This window comes from Lontra canadensis, unplaced genomic scaffold (assembly GCF_010015895.1).
Source record: "Lontra canadensis isolate GAN:19392208 unplaced genomic scaffold, GSC_riverotter_1.0 scaffold23, whole genome shotgun sequence".
Taxonomy (NCBI): Eukaryota; Metazoa; Chordata; class Mammalia; order Carnivora; family Mustelidae; genus Lontra; species Lontra canadensis.
In genome coordinates, this window is record NW_022631017.1 from 12,413,481 (window position 1) to 12,437,107 (window position 23,627).

The window sequence follows — 23,627 nt, forward strand, 5'->3', positions numbered from 1 at the left end:
TTTACCTCTTAAAAAATGGTATGGGATAACTATATTTTTATTGAGTTTTTACCCAGTGAACTTTGGTTTATGCATTGCTTTTCATTTGAAATTTCTTTCTTTAAAATACAAAGTCCTTTTAAGAGTTTGGAGGTTTTTTCCCCCTTTGCTTTTAAAATAGCTTGCATCTGTATGTGTATATGTTAAAATAATAATTATGTGATAATAGTTGTAAATATATAATTAGTTTAAAATGCCATATTTCATCGTTCCTTTTTTTCTGCTTAACACATTTTTTAAAAAAAGATTTTATTTATTTATATGACACGGAGAGAGAGAGATCACAAGTAGGCAGAGAGGCAGGCAGAGAGAGACGGGGAAGCAGGCTCCCCATTGAGCAGAGACTCCAATGCGGGGCTCAGTCCCAGGACCCTGAGATCATGACCTGAGCCTAAGGCAGAGGCTTTAACCCACTGAGCCACCCAGGTGCCCCAAAGGACTCATTTTTAAAAAGTTTTTCTCATAGAGATGCTTTTCCTGAAGAATTTGCTTTTTTGAAAGATACTGAAATTTATAAAATTTATAATTCAGAAAACTGCTAGTCTAAAACACAGTTTTCTAAGCTTCCTTTTTTAAAATGATTGCCTTTATGAGACATCTAATGGAGCATTAAGGACTTTGAGAAATTATATGAATCTTGAGAAGCTATGTGGTTATCTGAATTTCAGGCCAATTCACATTTATAATGGCAAATAGATATTTTAACAGCTGGCCAAAAAAAAAAATAGGATTTCTCAACTAGGAGACTGTTTCTTATTTTCTCTTCTGTCCTACCTCTACTTCTTTCTCCTTCCTTATTCTCAACTTATGACCCTGCTTCTTCACTGAGAAAATTGAAGAGAACTTCCATAGATTACTACCATCACTACATTTGCCATCTTGTCATTTGTACCATTATACATTCCTGTCATTGTTGGTTACTTTAGCCATGCTGCTTTATAAAGTTAATTCATCTGTTTGAACACAACATAGCTTTCTGTTTTCCCTTTTCAGGGTCATCGCTCCAGGTCCATCACTCCTTTCCTCTCCAACATTAGTAATTTATTTTACTCTCTCCTACATCATTCTCAATACTATAAAAATATACTGTTATTTCTCTCATATTAAATCTTTTCTTGGTCCCTGAAAGCCTTATTAGCTTCCATGTTTATTGCCATCCATTTCTTTGCTTTGTTTTATAGTAAAATTCCTCATTTGTCTAGTCTCATTGTCTCCTCTCTCTCCTTTCATTCTTGTTGAATCCACTTCAGTCGGAATTTTCTCTCAGTGATTACACTGAGTCGGCTTTCACTAAGTGCACATGTGTCTTCACATTGTGAAATCCAGGGGCGAATGTTTAGACCTCATCTTAAATGACTTGCTACATCACATTGATTTCTCAGTCTTCATCTTATGTGATCTATTGCCGTCATGTGATGCATTTGATCACTTCCTTTTCCTATGTAATTTTTTTTCACTTCATTTTCAGGCCACTTCTCTCTTAAGTTTTCCTTCTACCTCAATGATTGCTCTGACTCAATTTCATATATTAGTTCCTCTTCTTCTCTTTTTCCTCCTTAGGTTGAGTACAAAGTGAATGGTTTTGGCTTTTTCTTATCTTTATCTGCATTCAATTCCTTATTGATATTCCCTTTCTGTGACTTTAAATGTCATCCACATGCCAGCAACTTTCAGATTCTAGTGGTTGGCTCAGATGTTTTTTTTGACTCCAAACTCAGCATCTTTATTTGGATATATAATAGATATCTTAAACTTAACATATTTAAAATATAATTCCTGTTATTTTCCCCCAGAACCTTCTATGCCAGCAGTCTTTCATATCAGTTAATAGAATTTCCATCTTCCATTATTAAATGAGGTACTTTAACATTTTTTGCCTGCTTTCTCTTTTATCTCATTCTCTATAGTCACTCCATCAGTAAATTCTGTTGGCTGTACTTCCGAAGTATATTCAGGTAGGGGTTCCTTTAGCCAAATTTGGTACTGTTTGAGGATCAAGATGAATTAAGGAAAGGAAATACTTTTAACATATTGAATAAAAAGAATCTGTGAAGCCTGGGTAGCTCAGTTGGTTAAGCATCTGCCTTCAGCTCAGGTCATGATCCCAGGTTTCTGGGATCAAGTCCTGCATGGGGCTCCTTGCTCAGTGGGGAGCCTGCTTCTCCCTCTATATGCCACTTCCCCTGCTTGTGTGCACACACACTCTCTCTCTCACAAATAAAGAAATAAAATCTTAAAAAAAAAAAAAAAACCTGTGAGTCTATCCTGATACTAAAAATGGGGAAAGAAAGCTCTTTTACAGAAGGATCCCAGTTAATACTTGTAGAAGGACTTCATATTAGAAAGGTCAACCACCATGCTAATAAGTGATTTAGGCAGGAATCATCAATGAGTTCTAAAACATTTAGGTGAAAGATTGTTGGGGAACAGAATATTGATGTGGTTTGGAAGTATTGCCCTACAGAATATTTATTAATTACAAAGGGGATTGAGGGAGTTTTATTTACTGTTGAGAATTTACTGTTGAGAATTTATTTACTGTTGAGAATTAAAATTCTTTAATCACCTTAACCAAATGATTAAGTTCAACATTACTAATGAAGGGAAAACTGATTTTTGTCCCTTTAGATGGGACATGACTAAAAATAACACCTCATCACCTATGTAACACCCTGGCTGGAAATGTTTAGTTTCAATCTAATAATGAGGTAACAGTAAGACAAATCAGAAGTGAAGAATGGTTTGTGAAATAAATGTCCTGGACTCTTAAGAGTATCAGTGGTGTGAAAGCACACAAATAGACTGAGGAGCTGTTAAAGATTAAAAAACAGTAAAGGCAGACATCTATTAGAATGGTTAAAATCTAAAAAGCTAATAATACCAAGTGCTGACAAGATGGATAGCAACTGAAGTTCTTAAACATTGATGGTAAAAATGTAAAATAGCACAGACACTTTAGGAAGAAGGCAGTTTCTTATTGTGCTATTTAGGAATATGGTATACTTACCCAGGGAATAGGACATAGTATGTCTACAAAAAGACCTGTACATAAATGTTTATGAGAGCTTTATTCATAATCACCAAAAATTGGAAACAACCCAAATGTACATCAGCTGGTACATGGATAAACAAATTATGTTTCATTCATAAGGTGGACTGTGATTCAACAATAAAAAGGAAGAAGGTTTTTCCTTTGTACATGCAGCACTGTGAGTGAATCTCACAAGAATTAAGCTAATTGAAAGAAGCCACACACAAATGCTATGTTTTGTATGATTTCATTAATATAATATTTTGGGGAAGACAAAACTATGAAACAAAATCAGATCAGTGATTCCCTGAAAGGGACAGGAGGGTAGTTTCAGAGATTGATAGAAGTGTTCTGTCTTGTGATTGGGTGGTAGCTATACAACTGAATGTATTTGTCGGAACTCTCACTAGAACTGTACACTTAAAAAGAATTATTTTTACTGTAATTTTTACTTCAATAAACCTGACTTTACTTTTAGGTACTAATGAGATACAACAAATAAATGCAATGTTTAATTACTGATTAGATCATGGATCAAAATTAAGTCTTAGCTTAAAATATTTAAATTTGCTTTAGACCTTAGAAATATTATTGTACCAGTGAAAAATTTTTGGATGTGACAATTATATTGTCTTAGAAGAATGTAAAGAAATGCCATTTTTCTTAGGAGACACATGCTGAAGTTTTAGGGGTGAAGTACCATGATAATAGCTGCAGTTGGTTCTCAAATAGGCCAGTAAATATATTTTTAAAATGTATTTTATATGTATATGTGTGTGTGTATGCATATTTCCCATTACATCTCACAATGTCTTCAAAAGACATGTATTCAAAAATTGAGAATTAATAAAATTAGTAATTTTTATTGCTTTTACAAGGTAAATTCTTAAATGAAACAGGCATCATCCCCCTACCCCGCCTCTTTGCAAGTTTGTGAACATAAAGAATATAAAGATCTGTGGTACATTTTGGTATCACTGCCTTGATTTATGCTGAGTTTTACCCACCATTGCTTTTGTAGCTTTAGTGCAAATATCAACAAAATGAAAAAGACCAATTATGTGTTAGTATAATTATGAAAATGGTTTTGGCATCTTCCCCCAAGGTTTCAAGAATCCTTCAGGGGTCCATGGACCACACTTTGAGAACTACTGGCCTACAACTTAATGCTTAATATCTGCTTAATATCTGCATAATTTCCTCATCTTCTGTAAGTGCTTGCTTATAAGTTACCTTTTCCATGAGCTCTACTGCGACTACCCTGCATAATAATGTAATCTCTTACTACCCCAGCCACTGACCTCCACATTTTACTCTTAACTTTTTTCTTAGTAACTTTTAATATAATACATGTTTTTAAAAATGTATTATATGGGGCGCCTGGGTGGCTCAGTTGGTTAAGCCTCTGCCTTCGGCTCAGGTCATGATCTCAGGGTCCTGGGATCGAGCCCCGCATCGGGCTGTCTGCTCAGCAGGGAACCTGCTTCCCCTTCTCTCTCTGCCTGCCTCTCTGCCTACTTGTGATCTCTGTCTGTCAAACAAATAAATAAAATCTTTAAAAAAAAATGTATTATACATTTAATTTTTTAAAAAATCTTTCTTCCACTAAAATATAAATTCCTCAGTTAGGAATTGTTGACTATTTATGTATTCCAAACTTACTGTAATTCACATTAATAAGGCTTAAGACTTTTTTTTTTGATAAATTTTCTGTGATTTTCTGAGTTTTATCATTCACATTTTTTTGAAATTTTTATTTTCACAATCATTTTCAAGGATTTTTTTTGTTCTCTGATTACTCATCTTTAGGTGGAATTTTTCTGTATCGGTGTTACAGCTTTTTTTATGGACTCAGCAAATTATCTACCCGAGGATTTATAATTTTTTTGAAGTTTTCTTTTTTCTGGCGTCTGCTTCTCTGTATGTTTTTGTTTTGTTTATGGTTTCTTTGTCTTAGTCTCTTTTTTACTGGGAAATCTCACATAACTGTTGATCCTGGGCACTCTGGACATACTTAGGAGGCAGATACTAAAAGCTAAAATGAAAAATAGATAGAGAGGTGAGTGTTTAGATTCGTCATTTCTTGGGCTTCATTATAGAGTAATTGGGCAGCAAAACCATGTTTTCTATGAGAAACTCAAAATTTCTGTGTTTTCTGAGACCATTCGTTTCTCTAGAGACAGATTTTCCAGTGTTCTGCTGGAAAGTAAATAGATTGGGTTGAGGTGTAAAATAGATAATACTACTAGAGAGGGGCAAGCTGGACATTGGAAGAGGACTAGAGGCTTTCATCCATCAGTATGTAAGCTTTTACTTAATCTGTAATTTCTGGTCTCGTGCTTTATTTCAAACTCGTGTATATCTGATACCCCAAAGTTCAGTTTCTACAGTTCACTTCTCATTTTTCAGTTCCTTAAATCACTTCTCATTTTTCAGTTCCTTAAAATAAACCTCTAGTCTTTGGTAGCATTAAGAATATTAGACACCTACCTATAGTCTAACATGTTTCTCATTTAACCTTTTAAAGTTTCTTCCTGTTTTAGCACCATTCCTCTTCTGTGCCCTCCATGATAACTGGCACTTCTGATTCTTTAAGCTCTTTGAAGTGATTGTTGCAGGATAAATTAGCTTCTTCTTCTTCTTTTTTTTAAAATTAGCTTTCTTCTTATTGGTAGTTCCCTCTCCAGGCATTGAGGTATCCCCTTTCTCTTCTCGTAATCCTGTCCACAATATATTGTGGGCATGATTACAGATGTCTGCTGTATTCCTTAGAAATGAGATTTATATTTCACTTTCTTCTTTTCCTTGTTTCTGAGAAGACAGTGGGTCAGAAATGGTTTTATTTTGCTCCCTTACAACTAGAAATCTGTAGTGCTTCATTTTTTAAATCAGTAAAAAGATACAGATCTGTATGCTTATTTTTTTAACTCAAAAATTTATATTTGCTTTAAAAAATGATTCTCACATTTCTCTGTTCAAGGAAGGAGGAGGTCATTGACAAGGGTGAAGGCATGATTGTTTGGAAAGGATCTAGTTGTACAGATTTGTTTTATTAACTTACAAACACATCTATTACAAAACTTTTTTTAAAAAGCAAACTTTGTTTTTTGTTCATGGGCCCTAGTGTCATCCTGACAGAAGGGCGCAGTGAAAAGATAGATAAGTATTTTTAGAAGGTTATAGTTTATGTACTGGCAATCTTTAAAGCAGAGGTAAAGAGAAAATTTATCTTAAGTACTGGAACCTTAAAAAAGCTGTCATTACTCTTTATTTGTGGTATATCTAAATTTCATATACAGCTCTTACTTGAGGTATACTTTAGGTTGCTGTTAAAAAAAAAGGGGAGAGGGTTGCCTGGGTGGCTCAGTGGCTCTGCCTTCAGCACAGATCATGATCCCAGGATCCTGGGATCAAGCCCCACATCGGACTCTGCTCAGCAGGGAGCCTGCTTCCTCCTCTCTCTCTGCTTCTCTGCCTACTTGTGATCTCTGTCAAATAAATAAAATCTTAAAACAAAACGAAACAAAAAACATGGGGCAGCTGGGTAGTTCAGTTGATTAAGCATCTGACTTTGGCTCAGGTCATGATCCCATACTTCACCCTCTGCCTCTACCTGCTGCTCCCCCGATTGTGCCATTTCTCTCTCTCTGTCAAATAAATAAATAAAAATCTTAAAAAAAAAAAAACCTCTATAAAAAAAACTTTAAGGATTGTAGTAGAATCAATACTGATCATGGCAATAAAAAGAGCTAATATCTTTGTGCTTACTACATGTCAGATACTGTTCTAAGATGCTACATGCATTCTTAGTAATTTAACAATATTGTTTTATCCCTGTTTTGTAAATGAAGAAATTGTGTTTCAGAAATATTAGATAATTTGCCCATGGTCATACAGCTAGTGAATCTAGGACTGTCCAGTTTGAGAAAGGAAGGATCATAGAATTTCTCTAATTCAGCCTTTGTGTCACAGATTTGGAAACTGAGTCTCAGAGAAGTGAAGTGATATGCTCATTTCACAACTAAGTAGTTGTAATATTAATGCTAGAGGGATTAAAATCTCTTGTGATGTATGTGGTTTTCCTTTTTTGTAATTAAAAATTCAGGGTTTCAGTACATTAAGAAGTACAGTTTATTAGTGACTTTCATTTAAAAACCTTTCAGATTTCTTTTTGTATTTTCTACACCTTTAGTCTTCAACTGATTATTAGATTTGTTTCTAGTAATGTACATGTAATAAGTAGGGTGAGGTTTATTTTAGTTAGATCATATTTCATGATCATATTAAACACTTAAAAAATTAAACATTTTTAGTTAACTAAAACATTTTTACTTCTCTTAATTTTGGTATGCCTTTTTTGGGTATGTTATGTGTGTGATTTAAAGATAGGGGATCTCAAACATGTATTTTGTTACTCTTAAAAGTTTTAAATTATACATATCTAATGTAAGATTAATTGGAGGGGCTCCTGCGTGGCTCAGTTGGTTAAGCGTCCAGTTCTTGGTTTCAGGTCAGATCATAATCTCAGGGTCCTGGGATCAGGCCCTGCATTGAGCTCCCTGCTCTTTGGGGAGTCTGCTTCCCTTCTCTTTCTCCCTCTTTCCCTCCCCGAACTCATTTGTGCTGTCTCTCTCTCTCTAAAATAAATAAATCTTTTAAAAAAAAGATTAATTGGAAACAATCAGTTACATGTTCTCATATATGATCATTATTTTTTAAGACAATAGAACATTTCAATTTTTCCGGCATTTTTATAGCATTGAATTTTTATTTTAAAATGGGTTTCTATATTTTTCCTAAAGAAATTTGGTCATAAACAGAGAAAATTGTTAAATATTGGCTCTTTTCTTTTCTTCCAGGTTTCACCTTGCTTAAATGTCTTGTCACGATTGTTGTTTAGCAGTGACCCAGATGTATTAGCAGATGTATGCTGGGCCCTTTCTTATCTTTCTGATGGACCCAATGATAAAATTCAAGCAGTCATTGATTCTGGAGTCTGTCGAAGATTGGTGGAACTTTTGATGTAACTATAATTTATGATTAATAATTGTATGATTGTGTATTAAATTTAGCAGTTAGAGTAATGGCCTTATAAAGATCTTAAAAGTGACTATCTTCAGGAAGTATTGAAAAGCCATCAGCCTCATTTTTCAGAACAGCTATAATGTGAAGAGTTGACCTTCTTAAATTTGTATCCCATCCTTAGTTGGAGCTATCATTTTGTGAATGTATTTCACTGTTTTTAATCTTTTTATGACTGGCAGGGACTTAATTCAACAGGTATAGATGGAATGCCTATTAGCTCCTAGAGTATTATACCACATATTATTAATGAAGTATAGAACTTGGTACCTGCTTGTACAGAACCAGTAATCTAGTTTATTATTCATTACAGTAACTGTAATTGTTCACTACAGTAACTAATTTCTGTAAAAGTCCATTTAGTAATTCACGTGTTTTAGTAATTTTACTTGCTAGACTATTATTGCTACCTTCTTTAAAAAGAACAGATTTTTTATAAAAGAAGTTAAAAACTTGTAAGAGAATTTGTTTTAAAATGATAGTTTCTTTATCTTTTTCTTTAAAAAGACTTATTATACTACGTCTTTTGTCAAAAAGCCATTAGGTAGGTTCAAATGAAGCAGATGGCACAAAGAAGAGAGGTCTGAGAAGGGGTTGTGGCTCTACTCCAAGGACAGCATCTGAGAAGGGTAGGCAGGCAGGTCCAATGGGGGGATTAGGGCTCAAGCTTGAGGATGGCACCCACTAGAGCAGAATAACAAGCAGGCTGGAGCAACACATGATGGATAACAGCCTAGCTGGATCAGAAGCCAGTTTCTTATTCTAAGAGAATGGAGATACAAATATGGAAAGGAGGAAAGCCAGAATAATCTTGTGGTATTAGATTAGAACTGGAGAATGTGAACTCATGGCTTTCAACATAAAGAGATAGATGTAGAAATAAATGTGTGTGTATGTGTCCTCTTAAAGGGTGTGGGAGTAGTGACACATCTATTCGAAAAAGCTGAACACACCAGGTCTTGGTTTTTAAATGCTACTCTTCATTAACAGGAACCAAAATTCTTGGATAAATGGCTGATTCTAGGGCTGGGATTGAGAAAAAATAAGATGAACCCGGAAAGTAGTAAGTGCTTAAAGAGTGAAGAACTATCAAAAGAACACACAAACCCGCTTGCAGGGACTCCTGCTGTTCCAACTTCCAAGCTTCAGATGATTTGAGCATTAAAATAAATTATAATAATATGTTATAGCATTGAATAAAATAGGAATTCACGAGCCCCACTAAAATAAGTAGGTAGATCAATAGATAGACTGAAAAGTCTATCAATAGATAGACTGAAAAGTTGGAATGATGGTATTACAAAATTATCATTGGCAACAATATTGATAATTCAGACAATACACATCAAGAGGTGGTGAAAGTAGTCATTGGTGAAAGTGGCATAAGGAATGGGATTTAACATAGTCTAAAAGTATATCCTCTCAAAAATACTAATTATAAAGGGAAAAACAGTAATATTGAAGTGGAGAAATCTGACAGACACCATTTTAAGTGACTGGAATTCAGTGCCACTATTGTGGACAAAACAGGTATAAGATGCTATCCTTTGTATTGAAAAGATGGTTGCATTTGTGATATCCTAACTAAGAGTATATCATTTGTATCTTAATCATGAGGAAACGGACAAAACCTATAATTGCTTTATGATTATTATAAATGCCAAGATCATGAAATAAAGGAAAAAATAGAAACTTTTTAATTAGAAGAGACTAGAGACATAACAGCTTGGTATAATACATAAGCCTGGATTAGATTCTTTATTACAGAAGTATTACTGGCATAATTAGTGAAACTTGAGCAGGATCTCTGGGTAAAGATATATAGGACTATTCTGTATTATTTTTGCAATTCTTTTGTAAATTTTAACTCTTGCATAGTATGTGAGTTCATGTTTTTATTATTTTTAGGCATAATGATTATAAAGTTGTATCGCCTGCATTAAGAGCAGTTGGTAATATTGTGACTGGTGATGATATTCAAACACAGGTGAGTTCAGACTTTAATATGATAAAATGTTGAGATAATGGATTTTAAGAAATTTATTTAGTTTCATACGACTTGGTAACATATTAATCAAGACTTTAGCATTACTATAATTATATAAGCATCTATAATGTGACAGTGAGCATATTCTTGATAATAAGTGATCAGTCTTGAATAGCTATATGTGAAAGCACTGTCCTAGATCTATATCGATACAAAGAAGTACAAGATTGTAGGTTGGCTCTTGAGGGATTTAAAATAAAATTGAGAAAATATATAGTAAAGCAAAGCAAATTACCTATCAGTGTATGTTTCTTGAGAACTGATTGGTCAGTAAATGCTATAGAACTTTAAAAAAGAAATTACTGTGCTGAGAAATCTTTGTAGATTCCATAAAGAAGTTATAATTAAAGCTATATCCTTAAGTTGGGGAATAACTTAAGTAAACTAGAAGAGATTTATGTGAACATAGGTGTAGAAGCAGACGTGTGTGAGTTGTATTTTTTTTTAAAGATTTTATTCATTTGGCAGAGAGATCACAAGTAGGCAAAGAGGCAGGCAGAGAGAGAGGAGGAAGCAGGCTCCCTGCTGAGCAGAGAGCTGGATGCGGGGCTTGGTCCCAGGACCCTGAGATCATGACCTGAGCTGAAGGCAGAGGCTTAACCCACTGAGCCACCCAGGTGCCCCTTGTGAGTTGTATTTAAGAGACATTAAGCTTGACTGGAGAAGGACCTGTTAGTGAAAGGGTGATTGATTATAGTTTAAGTATGGGGTTGGTTGGAAATAGGAGGGCCTTTTATAGCAGATTGAAGACCTAGATTATGAGAATGGAAGGAAAGATAGCAAGGAAATATTTTCCAGATTTGTAACTATGTGTGTGTGTGTGTGTCTGTCCGTCTGTCTTTTGGAGAATAGTGAGATACCAGAAATGGTGTGATCACAATTGACTTTAGATCTGGAGCAATTTTTCTTGAAGATAGGAACTGAAACTCTGTAACACATTAGATTCTCCTTTGTTTGCCACCATAACTTAAACTTTATTTTAATTTACATATTATCTTTCAGGTTTAATCTTTTCAAGTCCTATTTAGGTATATTAGTTATTAAACAGTTGATCCTTAGTAATTGATAGTTATTGATTGAAAATAGCTTTAAATGAGAATGCCCTTCTAAACATAACACTTTTCAGCAGAAAAGTGTATACTGCTTCATACATTCTTCACCAAGTAAATTTAATGTAAGTCATTGTGGGTATTCTGAAAATAGGAACATAATTATGCTGTAGAAGGAAGAGTATAAAGATGTAAAGGAACAAAGTAGAACATACTTCCTTTTTTTTTTTTTTTAAGATTTTATTTATTTATTTATTTAAGAGAGAGAGCACACATTAGCAGTGAAGGTAGGGACAGAGTGGGAGGGAGAGGGACAAGCACACTCTTCACTGAGCGTGGAGCCACACTTGGGACCCAATCTCCACAATCCTGAGATTTTGACTTGAACCAAAACCTTGGTTTTGGATCCCTAACCAACTGTGTCACCTAGGCACTCCCTATGTTTGAAATTTTACTTATTTTTTTTTTAAACAAAGTATTTTAATTTTTTACTTTCACTTTAATTTACATTTTTAAAATTTTTTAAAAATTTTATTATGTTTTGTTAGTTACCAAATAGTGCATCATTAGTTTTTGATGTAGTGTTCCATGATTCATTGTTTGTGTTTAACACCCAGTGCTCCATGCAGTCCGTGCCCTCCTTAATACCCATCACCAGGCTAACCCATTCCCCCCACTTCCCTCCCCTCTGAAACCCTCACTCAGTTTGTTCCCAGAGGAGTCCATAGTCTCTCATGGTTCATCTCCTGCTCTGATTTCCAAAATCCCCTCCATCTTTCCCTTCCTTCTCCTAATGTCCTCCATGCTATTCCTTATGTTCCACATACAAGTAAAACCATATAATTGTCTTTCTCTGCTCGGAGCATACTTCTTTAGTATGTTCTGAAAGAAAAGCAGAATAGTAAAAAAAGTTTAATGAAAAAATTGACTTATTCTGTACATTGAGGTTTCTTTTTTTTTTTTTTTTTAAAGATTTTATTTATTTATTTGACAGACAGAGATCACCTATTCTGAGGTCAGGTACTTTCAAAATGTTTGATTTTTTTTTTTTTTTTTTTTCATTTCATTTGGTAAAACTAGAGGTTGGATAATGATCAGTCACTAAATCTCTCTTGAAGTGTCATATCAGTTGAATTCTTGAGTGTATTCATAAATATGAGGGACACACTTCTCAGTGTCCTGCTTATTCACATTTTAGTGGTTTGACAGAGCACTTTACTGCAGCATGTTTGGTGAAGTGGGGGAGGAGACGGTAGCAAGCACCTAAGTTTTACTTTGAGATGAATTTCTTTTTTCTTAATTTAGTTTTTCAAGAGTGATTTTTGTATTTCTATAAATCATTAGCCTATCTTTGTGTAGTTTTTTGCTATAAAACTTTGTTACCATTCCTGATTTCTGTTTCAGGTAATTTTGAATTGCTCTGCATTACCATGTCTCTTACATTTGTTGAGTAGCCCAAAGGAATCAATCAGAAAAGAAGCCTGCTGGACTGTTTCTAACATCACTGCTGGAAATAGAGCTCAGATTCAGGTAAATCCTTCCAGATCTAAGAAAGCAGCAAGATCTCTTAAGTCAGTTTGGACAAAAGTCAGCATTTTATCAATGATTTTTTTTTTTTTTAGTGAGTTACTTAAAAAAAATTACTGAAAAGTATTTTATAGAACATGGTCTTTTGTCCTCTAAAATAATAACATTCATTTATAGTAATCTAGTGAGGAATTTTGTGTGTGTGTGTATAAAACTGCCCACAGTGCTGCATGCATAAGGCTAGTCTTAAAAAGGGATTGATTTTTATTAGTTTTAAATAAGTTTGGTAATGATCTTCCTCTCAACTTTTAAGTAATGATTTATTAGGGTCTTATCAAGCTTCTTGAGTCAAAAATTACCTATCCATTTTGATCAAGTATTTACCTTGTGCTTTATCATCTTTTTTTTAAACGATTTTATTTATTTATTTATTTGAGAGAAAGAGAATGTGAGTGGGGTGAAGGACAGAGGGAAAAGCAGGCTCCCCGTTGAGTGGGGAGCAGGATGTGGGTCTCAGTCCTAGGTCTCTGGGATCATGACCTGAGCCAAAAGCAGACCCTTAACCAACTGAGCTTTATCATCTTTAAAATTAATATTCTGTTAATATATTTTCCAGTCTTGAAAGTATGTGAAAGTTTGTTGGAAGATTAGAAAGATTTCCAAAGTTATTTCCAAATAGTCATTTTTAAAGCCGACGGGTCTTATATTTTCTCTACTTATAACATTTTTAAAATAGCATTGGGACTGTCTATGTTGTATCATTTTCCTCCTCAGGCTGTTATAGATGCAAATATTTTTCCTGTTTTGATTGAGATTCTTCAGAAAGCAGAGTTTCGCACCAGGAAAGAAGCAGCTTGGGCTATAACTAATGCAACATCAGGAGGTACTCCAGAACAAATAAGGTGTGATACAGGGTTTTTTTATATTTATTTTTTTAAATGCACATGGAATAAAATGAAGTACTACATACTTTATATTTGTTGATGAAACTAAAATACTATTTCTAAGTCAGTTTAAAATGCATTTTTAATGTTAGATGAAAGCATTTGTTATATCAGTTATATTATTCATTCACAGTAGTTTTTTGTTTTTTATGTTTTTCAGTAAAGGATAGTTAACATCACTTGCCTTGGCAGACTATTTATGAAAAATCAGAGATTAAAAATCCGAAAAAGAACAGTTTATATTAATTTGCAAAATATACTCTAATGGACATTAAATATTTTTTTATACTATTAGAGTCACATGCATATAACTGTATTATATAGAAATGGCTAATGAATTTGAACATCCACTTATTTAAAATAATTTTTAAAAATAAAATAAAAGATAATACTGAAATAGACATTTGTTAATATAGTAATGTTCTCCTAGTCAGTTGTTAGCTTTACCTGTGGATGGTATCTTTTCTTTCCCTATAATTGTTTCCTTTTTTTCTTTTTCACAATAGCTTTTTTGATAGGCCTTTTGTTGTTTGTTTACTTGTTTCTTTTACTAAAAACATAAATACTAGGTACATGGGCTTTGAAGTCAGGCTGCTTTCAAATCCTGTTCTTTCAGTAAAAGTTGTGTGGCCTTGACAAAGTCATTTTACCTGTCTGATCCACAGTTTCTTCATTTTTTTTTTAAGATTTTATTTATTTATTTGACAGATAGAGATCACAAGTAGGCAGAGAAGCAGGCAGAGAGAGAGGAGGAAGCAGGCTCCCTGCTGAGCAGAGAGGCAGATGCAGGGCTCCATCCTAGGACCCTGAGATCATGACCTGAGCTGAAGGCAGAGGCTTAACCCACTGAGCCACCCAGGCACCCCAGTTTCTTCATTTTTTAAGTGAATTTGAGAACAGATAATACCTTATGGTAGTCTCCTGAAAATTAAATGGGATTCATACATTTAAAGCACTTAACATGGTACCTAAACATTAAGTTCTCTACTAAGATTAGCTACTATTATCATTGTTATTTGTAATCATCACAACTTTTATGATCAGAATTGATTCCTAAATTTCTTTTTATCTTGTGCTTTTTACTCTCTTTTGCCCCATAACAAGGTTCTACTTTTGCACTTGCATAAAAGCCTGACTTCCTACGGAATCTTCTTGTTCTATGGATTTGTCTGTGAAACTCAGCACTCTTTGGGTTTCTTGAAGTGACTGTTTAGGAAGTATTTTCTAATGAGTATTTAATTTATGTCTTAATTTATAAAACAAGCAGGCAGCTGCTAGCTATTTTACAAATCACTGAGAGGATTTTGAGATAACCTGTTGTGACAGCTTTGCCTTATTGCCTTCGTTTGTGCTATTATCTTGTGTCTAAGATTTATATTTTTATATATTGATAACATCTCTTCCATTCTACCTCTTTCCATTACATTTCCATCTCATTATGTTATGAATATAAAGAATAATAAAACAAGATCTTCCCCTTGTTCTAGCTTGCATTTTTTTAAAATTTTTTAATTTTTTTATTAACATATAATGTATTATTAGCCCCAGGGGTACAGGTCTGTGAATCACCAGGTTTACACACTTCACAGCACTCACCATAGCACATACCTTTCCCAATGTCCATAACCCAACCACCCTCTCCTTACCTCCCTCCCCCCGGCAACCCTTAGTTTGTTTTGTGAGATTAAGAGTCTCTTATGGTTTGTCTCCCTCCCAATCCCATCTTGTTTCATTTATTCCTTTCCTCCCAAACCCCCCACGTTGCCTCTCAACTTCCTCATATCAGGGAGATCATATGATAATTGTCTTTCTCTGATTGACTTATTTCGCTAAGCATAATACCCTCTAGTTCCATCCACGTCGTCACAAATAGCAAGATTTCATTTCTTTTGATAACTGCATAGTATTCCATTGTATATCTGTACCACATCATTTTTATCCATTCATCTGTTGATGGACACCTAGGTTCTTTCCATAGTTTGGCTATTGTGGACATTGCTGCTATAAACATTCAGGTGCACTTGCCCCTTCGGATCACTACAATTGTATCTTTAGGATAAATACCCAGTAGTGCGATTGCTGGGTCATATGGTAGCTCTGTTTTCAACTTTCTGAGGAACCTCCATGCTCTTTTCCAGAGTGGTTGCACCAGCTTGCATTCCCTCCAACAGTGTAGGAGGGTCAGCTTGCATTTTTTTTAATCAACTAATATTATTTTTATCTGCTTTGGGAACCAAAGTTTCTTTGTCTAATTATTTTCATTATTAGGTCTAGTCCATATATTATTACTTAAATTTATTGGTGTGAATCAAGTGTCCAAACTGAGATCATTATTTCTTCTAACCATTTTCACCTTTTCATTAATTCTACATATATGGGAGGAGATCTTGATCGCAGATTAGTTTCAGCATGCGTACCGCTAATATTTATTGAATGTCTGATATTGCCAGTTGTTGTGCTAAGTCATTTCAGTTATTAAATGCCAAAGGTGTTTCCGATACCTTCATGTATTTTATGTCCTTTAACTTCATATCTCTAAGAGATATTCAATCAACAAATATATTGATTAGCTATAGTATATGGCAAGTGAGTGCTCTAGTGAAGGTATGTAATTTAAAAAAAAAAAAAAAAGAGAGTAGAAACTAACTTTTAGGGGTGCCTGGGTGGCTCAGTCATTAAGTGTCTGTCTTCAGCTCAGGTCATGATCCCAGGGTCTGGGATTGAGCCCTGCATCGGGGTCCCTGCTCAGCAGGAAGCCTGCTTCTCCTTCTCCCTCTCCCCGTGCTTCTGTTCCTCTCTCACTGTGTCTCTCTCTGTAGAATAAATAAATAAAATCTTTGGAAAAAAGAAAAAAAGAAACTAACTTTTATTGAATGCTTAACTGTATTTTTGTAGCAACTGTCTGAGCTTGGTACTGTTATTATCCCCATTTTAAGATGGAGAAACTGAGGCACAGGGCAGTCACTCAAAGTCACACAACTAATGCGGAGTGGAATCGGGACTTGAAGCCATGCAGTCTGGCTTCAAGCAAGTACATGTTTTTTTCCTTTAGCTTTAATGGACTTTTTGCCAACTAAATAAATCAGTTACTTTGTTTATATTATAGAGAATGGAAAAGAGGTAATAAAAACTAGAAAAGGACAAAGTATTAAAAAATGAATGGAATAACTTTGTGAACATTGTTTATTAAAATTATTCACAATGTAGTATTCAGTATTGCTTCTGAAACATAGGTGGTATTTTAGAGCATCAGCTATGATTGTTTTTGTGAGAAATTTGATTTAGGTATCCCTTCTCCCTCTTCATTTCTGCCTACTTCCATATGACCCCAGTATGTGCACATAGACTCACCTTTAAATATTGGCATCTTGAAACCACTGTTACTCTTAATACTATTCATATGCCATGCAGAAACAGCCCAAGTAACGGTTTACTTGTATGTGTATTTTTGTAATATTTGTAATCTCATTTATTGCTAATTATGTTAAATGAAAATAGAGTAAAAAGTTTTCAGGTTCCTATGTAAGAGAAAATTTAAATATTTTAATGTCTGAGTTTGTATAAAGATACTTTTCTTAATTGTTTATTGAACAGTTCACTGAAGAGTATTTGCTATAAATAATATTTAAGTCTTTCTAAATGTTTTTTTCCCTCTACTTTTTTTTTAATTACTCTGAAGGTATTTGGTAGCCTTAGGTTGCATTAAACCACTTTGTGACCTGTTGACTGTTATGGACTCTAAAATAGTCCAAGTGGCTTTAAATGGACTTGAAAATATTTTACGTCTTGGAGAACAAGAATCTAAGCAGAATGGAATAGGCATTAATCCATACTGTGCTCTCATTGAAGAAGCATATGGTAAGCAGTCAGTTCAAAATGTATCATTACAGTCAAGTCTTCTTTTTAACTGACATATAACATTACAACTTGCCCTCAGGTATACAACATGATGATTCCATGTTTGTATATGCTGTAAAACTATCATGATCACCATAGTAAGTCTACAACCATTACCATACAGTTACAAAATGTTTTTCTTGTGATGAGAACTTGTAAGATTTTAACTTTCTTAGCAATTTATAAATACATAATACAATATTATTAACTCTAGTGCCCATGCTGTACATTATTTCCCCATGACTTATTTATAACTAGAAGTTTGTACCTTTTGACCTCCTTCACCCATTTTGCCAACTTCCCCCACTGGCAACCACCAGTCCATTCTCTGTATCTATGAGCTCGGTATTTTTTGTTGTTGTTTGTTTTTTGGTTTTACATATGTGTGAGATTATTTTCTCTCTGTGGCTTATTTTATTTAGCATAATGCCATCAAGGTCCATCCGTGTTGTCACAAATGGCAAGATTACATTCTTTTTTATGGCTGAATATTTTATTGTATACATATGTACACGGTTTTTTTTTTCTTTTTATCCATTCATCTGTCAGTAAACAGTTATGTTGCTCACATATCTTAGCCACCTTAAATAGTGCTTCAGTGAACATTGGGGTAGCAGATGTCTTTTCTAGTTAGTGTTTGCATTTTCTTTGGATAAATACCCAGAAGTGGAATTGCTAAATTATGGGATAGTTCTGTTTTTTTGGGATAGTTTAATTTTTGAAGAACCTCTGTACTGTTTACCATAGTGGCTGCACCAATTTACATTCCTACCAACAGTGCACCAGGGTCTCATTTGTTCCACATCTACCTATACTTGTTATGTCTAGTCTTTTTGATAATAGTCATTCTAACAGATGTGAGGTAATTATTTTCATTGCAGTTTTTATTTAAATTTCCCTAATGATTACTGACGTTGGACACCTTTTCAGGTGCTTGTTGGATATCTGTCTTCTTTGGAATAATTTCTGTTCAGGTCTTCTGCCCAGATTTTAGCCAGATTGCTTGTTTTTGGTGTTGAGTTGGTGTTCAGTTCTTTGTGTATTTTGGGCATTAACTCCTTAAGGTATATGACTTGCAAATATTGTCTCTATTCTGTAGGTTGTCTTTTCATTTCTTTGATTTTGTTGATGGGTTCCTTTGGTGTGCAAAAGCTTTTTAGTTTGATGTAATCCCACTTGTTTATTTTGACTTTCGTTGTATTTGCTTTGGGTGTCAACTTCAAAATATTGACAAGACCAGTGTCAAAAGTTTATCACTGATGTTTTCTTCTACTTTATGGTTTCAGATCTTACATTCAAATAAGGTATTCAGAGTTTGTTTTTGTGTACGGTATATGTTAGTGGCCCAGTTCCACTCTTTTGTGTGTGGTTGTCCAGTTTTCCCAGCACCATTTTTTGAAAAGACTGCCCTTTCCCCATTGTATGTTACATTCTTTGCTTCTTTGTAGTAAACTAATTGATTTTATATGTGGGTTTCTTTCTGGGCTCTCTATTCCATCGATCTGTTTTTATGCCAGTAAGTTTTTATTATTACAGCTTTGTAATACAGTTTGAAATCAGAGAGTATGATGTCTCCAGCTTTGTTCTTTTTCTTAAAGTTGCTTTTGGCTATTTGGGGTTCTGTGTGCTTCAATAAAGGGGCACCTGAGTGGCTCAGTCAATTAAGTGTCTACCTTCAGCTCTGGTCATGACCCTGGGGCCCTGGAATCGAGCCATATATCGGGTTCCCTGTCCAGTGGGGAGTCTGCTTCTCCCTCTCACTCTCCCTCTGTGCTCTCTCTCTCTCTCAAATATATTTATGTTTATTTTAGGATTATTTGTTCTATTTCTGGAAAAATGCCATTGGTATTTTGACACAGAGTATATTGAATCTGTAGATTGTTTTGGGTAGAATAGACATTTTAACAATATTAATTCTTCCAACCCATGAGCACAGAATATCTTTTCATTTATTTGTATTGTCCTCAGTTTCTTTCATTATAGTTTTTAATGTACAGGTTGTTCACCTCCTTGGTTAAATTTATTCCTAGGTAGTTTATTCTTTTTGATGCACTTGTAAATGGGATTATTTTTTAATTTCTTTTTCTGATAGTTTGTTATGGATGCATAGAAATGCAATAGATTTTTATACTAATTTTATTTGTATACTGCTACTTTACTGAATTCATTGATTAGTTTTAAGGTTTTTGGTGGAGTCTTTAGGATTTTCTATATATAATAGCATGCAAATGGTGACAGTTTCCCTTCTTCTGTTTTGAGTTAGATGGCTTTAGTTTCTTTTTGTTGCCTAATTGCTTTGGCTGGTACTTCAGTACTGTTCTGCGATGATATAATTGAAGACGTTTACCTGTAATTAAATGAAAAATATATTCAGCATCACCCAGACATAGTGTAGATTTTTCTTCTTGTAGGCAATAAAATAGAGTGCTCTAGATTTTGTTAATTTTGTAAAAATAGGCTTTTTCAGTTTCACTAATAGGTTGTACTTTTGTCATATTATACAATAGCTATATCGGATTTGTAAGTAATACTCATTCCATATTGATCTCCTCGGATTCTATTTCTGAGAGAATGTGTGTATGTTAGTTTGCTCACCTTTTGTTTCTTCATTTGTATTTGTTTTGATGCTTTTCCTTTTTTGTGCTTTTTATAAATAGCATAATTACTCTGGAAAGGACATGTAGAGTTACATAATCTAAAATTGAGAAACTAAAGTATGGAGAAACCAAACTTAATTTGGTCAAAATCACACAGCTAGCAAAGGTAGAGTCTATGATCTCCTGATTCCCAGGCTGGTACTTTTACCACACTGCCTTATGCTGTCATTCTTGAAGTTTAAGACATAAATTGTGTTGGCTCTCAGTATGTGCAAAAATTAGATAGGAACAACAGCCCCATTGCTGATAGACTGACAGATGCTATGGATTCATTATTTTGGTTCACATATATGATGAAACTTGAGTAACAGTTTTCTTTATATATGTATATATAATGTAAAACAGGTCTGGATAAAATTGAATTTCTGCAAAGCCATGAAAATCAGGAAATTTACCAAAAGGCTTTTGATCTGATTGAACATTACTTTGGTGTAGAGGAAGATGACCCCAGCATTGTACCTCAGGTGGATGAAAGTCAGCAACAGTTCGTGTTTCAGCAGCAGGAAGCACCAATGGAAGGATTTCAACTTTAACTTGGTGGGGTAAAAATTACTGGCTATGAAGGATGGTTTCAGAGATCTCTTCTTTGTTACAATATCAGTAGGAATGTTTGCTGTGTTTTTACTTAGAACAGAAAAGGAAAAAGTTGATGCACTTTTAAAAAGCAAAACAAAAGTTTCCATTCAGATGCAATCTTCCATTATAGGTTTTTTTATTTTGGTGTACGTATGTTTGTGTTTTTATTGTCTTACCTATTTTTTGTAATGTGAGCAATTAAATATATATGAAATTATTTAATAACTTAAGCTTGAAAAGGAGAACTTTGATAAAGTATTATATATAATAGTTCTGAGTTTTTTTTCTCGCATCTTGGAAACTGCACATTGGCAGTACAGCTGATAATTGCATTTTGGCAGTAAGTCTGACATGCCCAATCTACTAAATCTACCTCTATCTTGAAGCAAAAACAAAAAAGCTTCAGAAGCATGAAATAGTGTAAAAGCTAAATTAGAATGTGAAAATATCTGTTACCTTAAATTATAAATCACTGTGCTGTAGGTTATACTTTGCAAAAAAAAAAAAAAAATTATAACAGAAAACCTGTAAAATTTATTTATAAAACATAGAAGTATTGTACTGATAATCAATTAAAATGTGGCAATTGTGAAGAGAAAAGCTGTTCTTCATGTTGAACACATTAAGATGATTACACATTTAAATATTTGTGTTTTTAACATGTAAATGCTATTATATTAGTATATTTTGTATTTTGACCAAAAAATGCTACCATTTTTGAAATAGTGTTTTATTATTTTTTCACTCTTCATTTTAAAAAGCATCATGATAGAGATGCCATCATGAATCTAAAGTAGTGCTGCATAGCAAAAATAATACTGTAATCCTTTCTCTGATTTTTTTCAGAGCAGTCATTGTAAAGTTTCACTTTCTGTGTAATAATAAACTTAGGTACTTGAATGACAAAATTTTCCTGAAGAAATCACCTTGTTACGTGTTAAATTTTATTAAATGGACTTAATGTTTGGACACTAAAGGATGACACTAATGAAAGTTGCTAAGGACTCTTTAATATAGTTGAAATCTGTACTAGGAATTTTTTTTCATTTTTCATAACACTTGGAGGGCCATACTGCTGCTTGTTGTAAATCTGTTTTAAGTTACATTTGTATCAGATTGGTCAACATAATGTACATGTTTTATGTTTTAACAGCAAAAGCCTCTTCAAACCATGAAGCTTTTAAAAAAAAGTTTCAATAGGAAAGTATATATATATTTATTTATAGATACATATGTAAATGGTGTCTGTGTGTTATTTTCACAGTGATGTACTTGGTAGAGCTTTCTAAGCAGATGTGGTACTGTTGAACTCAGTCTTTTCATTTATAGTTATATGCAGGCTATTTACACTTCTAATTATATACCTAAAATACTTATTTAAAAATTAGTATACAACTGTTTTAAGATGGGAACTAAAGCATTTTTGATATGATTCATAGTCTATTCTGTAAAGAAAGATTTCATTTATGATAGCATTTATAATGTTTCTGCTGGAAATCAGAGGCATGTTACAAGAAGAAAATGTATATAGGAATACTTTTAAATAGTATGACACTTTGTAAATTATGTATCATGAAACTATGCTTTTGGCAAGACACTTAAAACCTACAGCTATAAAATACAGGTTTAAATGGTGTCCATAATACTGACTGTATCTGCCAAACCCCTTTTTATATATTGTTAAGTAGAGGATTATATCTGTGCCCTTTTTATTGTAGTGGAAGTTAGAAAGTTTAGTATAAAAAGTTTTTCTCTTGTGTTATGTATAGTCAAAAGAACAGGGTAGTTATATCAAAGATTATCAAATTGATGGTGAATTTATGAGGTAAACATTTTTTTTGTGGTACAGATGGTTCTAAGTATCAGGTGACAGGGTATTACACTCTTTCTAATCAATTGAACTTGATAATCCAGCATAATTCATAAACTAACCAGCTGTGCCTGCTTTTATTTTGAGGACCCTGTAGTCACATTAATAAATAAGCCAAGTCTTTCAAACAAAATAGTTCTTATAGAAGGAAAAATAATACATATGTGTGTGCATACCCACACACATATAAAACGATTTTTGAGGAGACAGTTTTTAAATTTTGCCAGTAAAATCTTTTATCTCTAACACAGAATATGACCATATTTTAAACATCTAAATATAGAATCATATTTAATTTCTTAGATCTGTTATTTGGGTAATTAATTTGATTAGATTTGAATGCAAGAGGGAGTGAGTATCTATCTATTAGTTGGGACCAGCTATGGACATGCTGATGACTTCATTGAACCAAGACTAGCAAATACTTCATTACTAAAATTTTTTTATATGACTACACTTTTCAAATAAAATATTGAAAATGCTCCAAAATGCATTTTTATTAATCTTCACTTACCCTTATGGAAAAAAATCTCTTTTTTAACTTGCTCTCCTCAAAACATGTATTTAAATTCAAGAGCAACTGTGCCAAAAAAAAAAAAAAAAAGCATTTTGTAAAAGGGAAGTGCATGCAATATTAATGGAAAAAAAGAAAACACTTGAAAGAGCCTTTTACATTTATTTAATTCGTTGTTTTATTTTGTCTGAATTTGAATTTGTACTAGTTAATCTATGCAATTATGCTTACTTGTTTTATATTTGTAAGTACCTGACTCACTAGCCTGGTTTTCTTTAACAGGTTTTATTTTGAAACGTGTTCCTAGAACTTTAATTTTTAGTGTCATTTTGTTCACTTAACTGGTAGCACCAGAACAAGAAAGCAAAAAAACAAAAACAACAACAACAACAAA

The 23,627-nt window shown here is 33.6% G+C and overlaps 1 protein-coding gene across 2 annotated transcripts in view; it reads left to right on the forward strand.

The window, feature by feature from the left end:
* KPNA5 (karyopherin subunit alpha 5) overlaps window positions 1–23,194 on the forward strand; it is a 47,751-nt gene extending 24,557 nt beyond the window's left edge. For both annotated transcript variants that reach the window (XM_032862373.1, XM_032862375.1), the window contains exons 9-14: window positions 7,930–8,093; window positions 10,061–10,139; window positions 12,653–12,778; window positions 13,550–13,677; window positions 17,399–17,577; window positions 20,619–23,194. In XM_032862373.1, coding sequence (XP_032718264.1) covers window positions 7,930–8,093; window positions 10,061–10,139; window positions 12,653–12,778; window positions 13,550–13,677; window positions 17,399–17,577; window positions 20,619–20,806 — 864 coding nt within the window. In that variant the 3' untranslated portion in view covers window positions 20,807–23,194. The remainder of the gene's footprint in view (window positions 1–7,929; window positions 8,094–10,060; window positions 10,140–12,652; window positions 12,779–13,549; window positions 13,678–17,398; window positions 17,578–20,618) is intronic.
* Window positions 23,195–23,627: the final 433 nt, after the last annotated feature.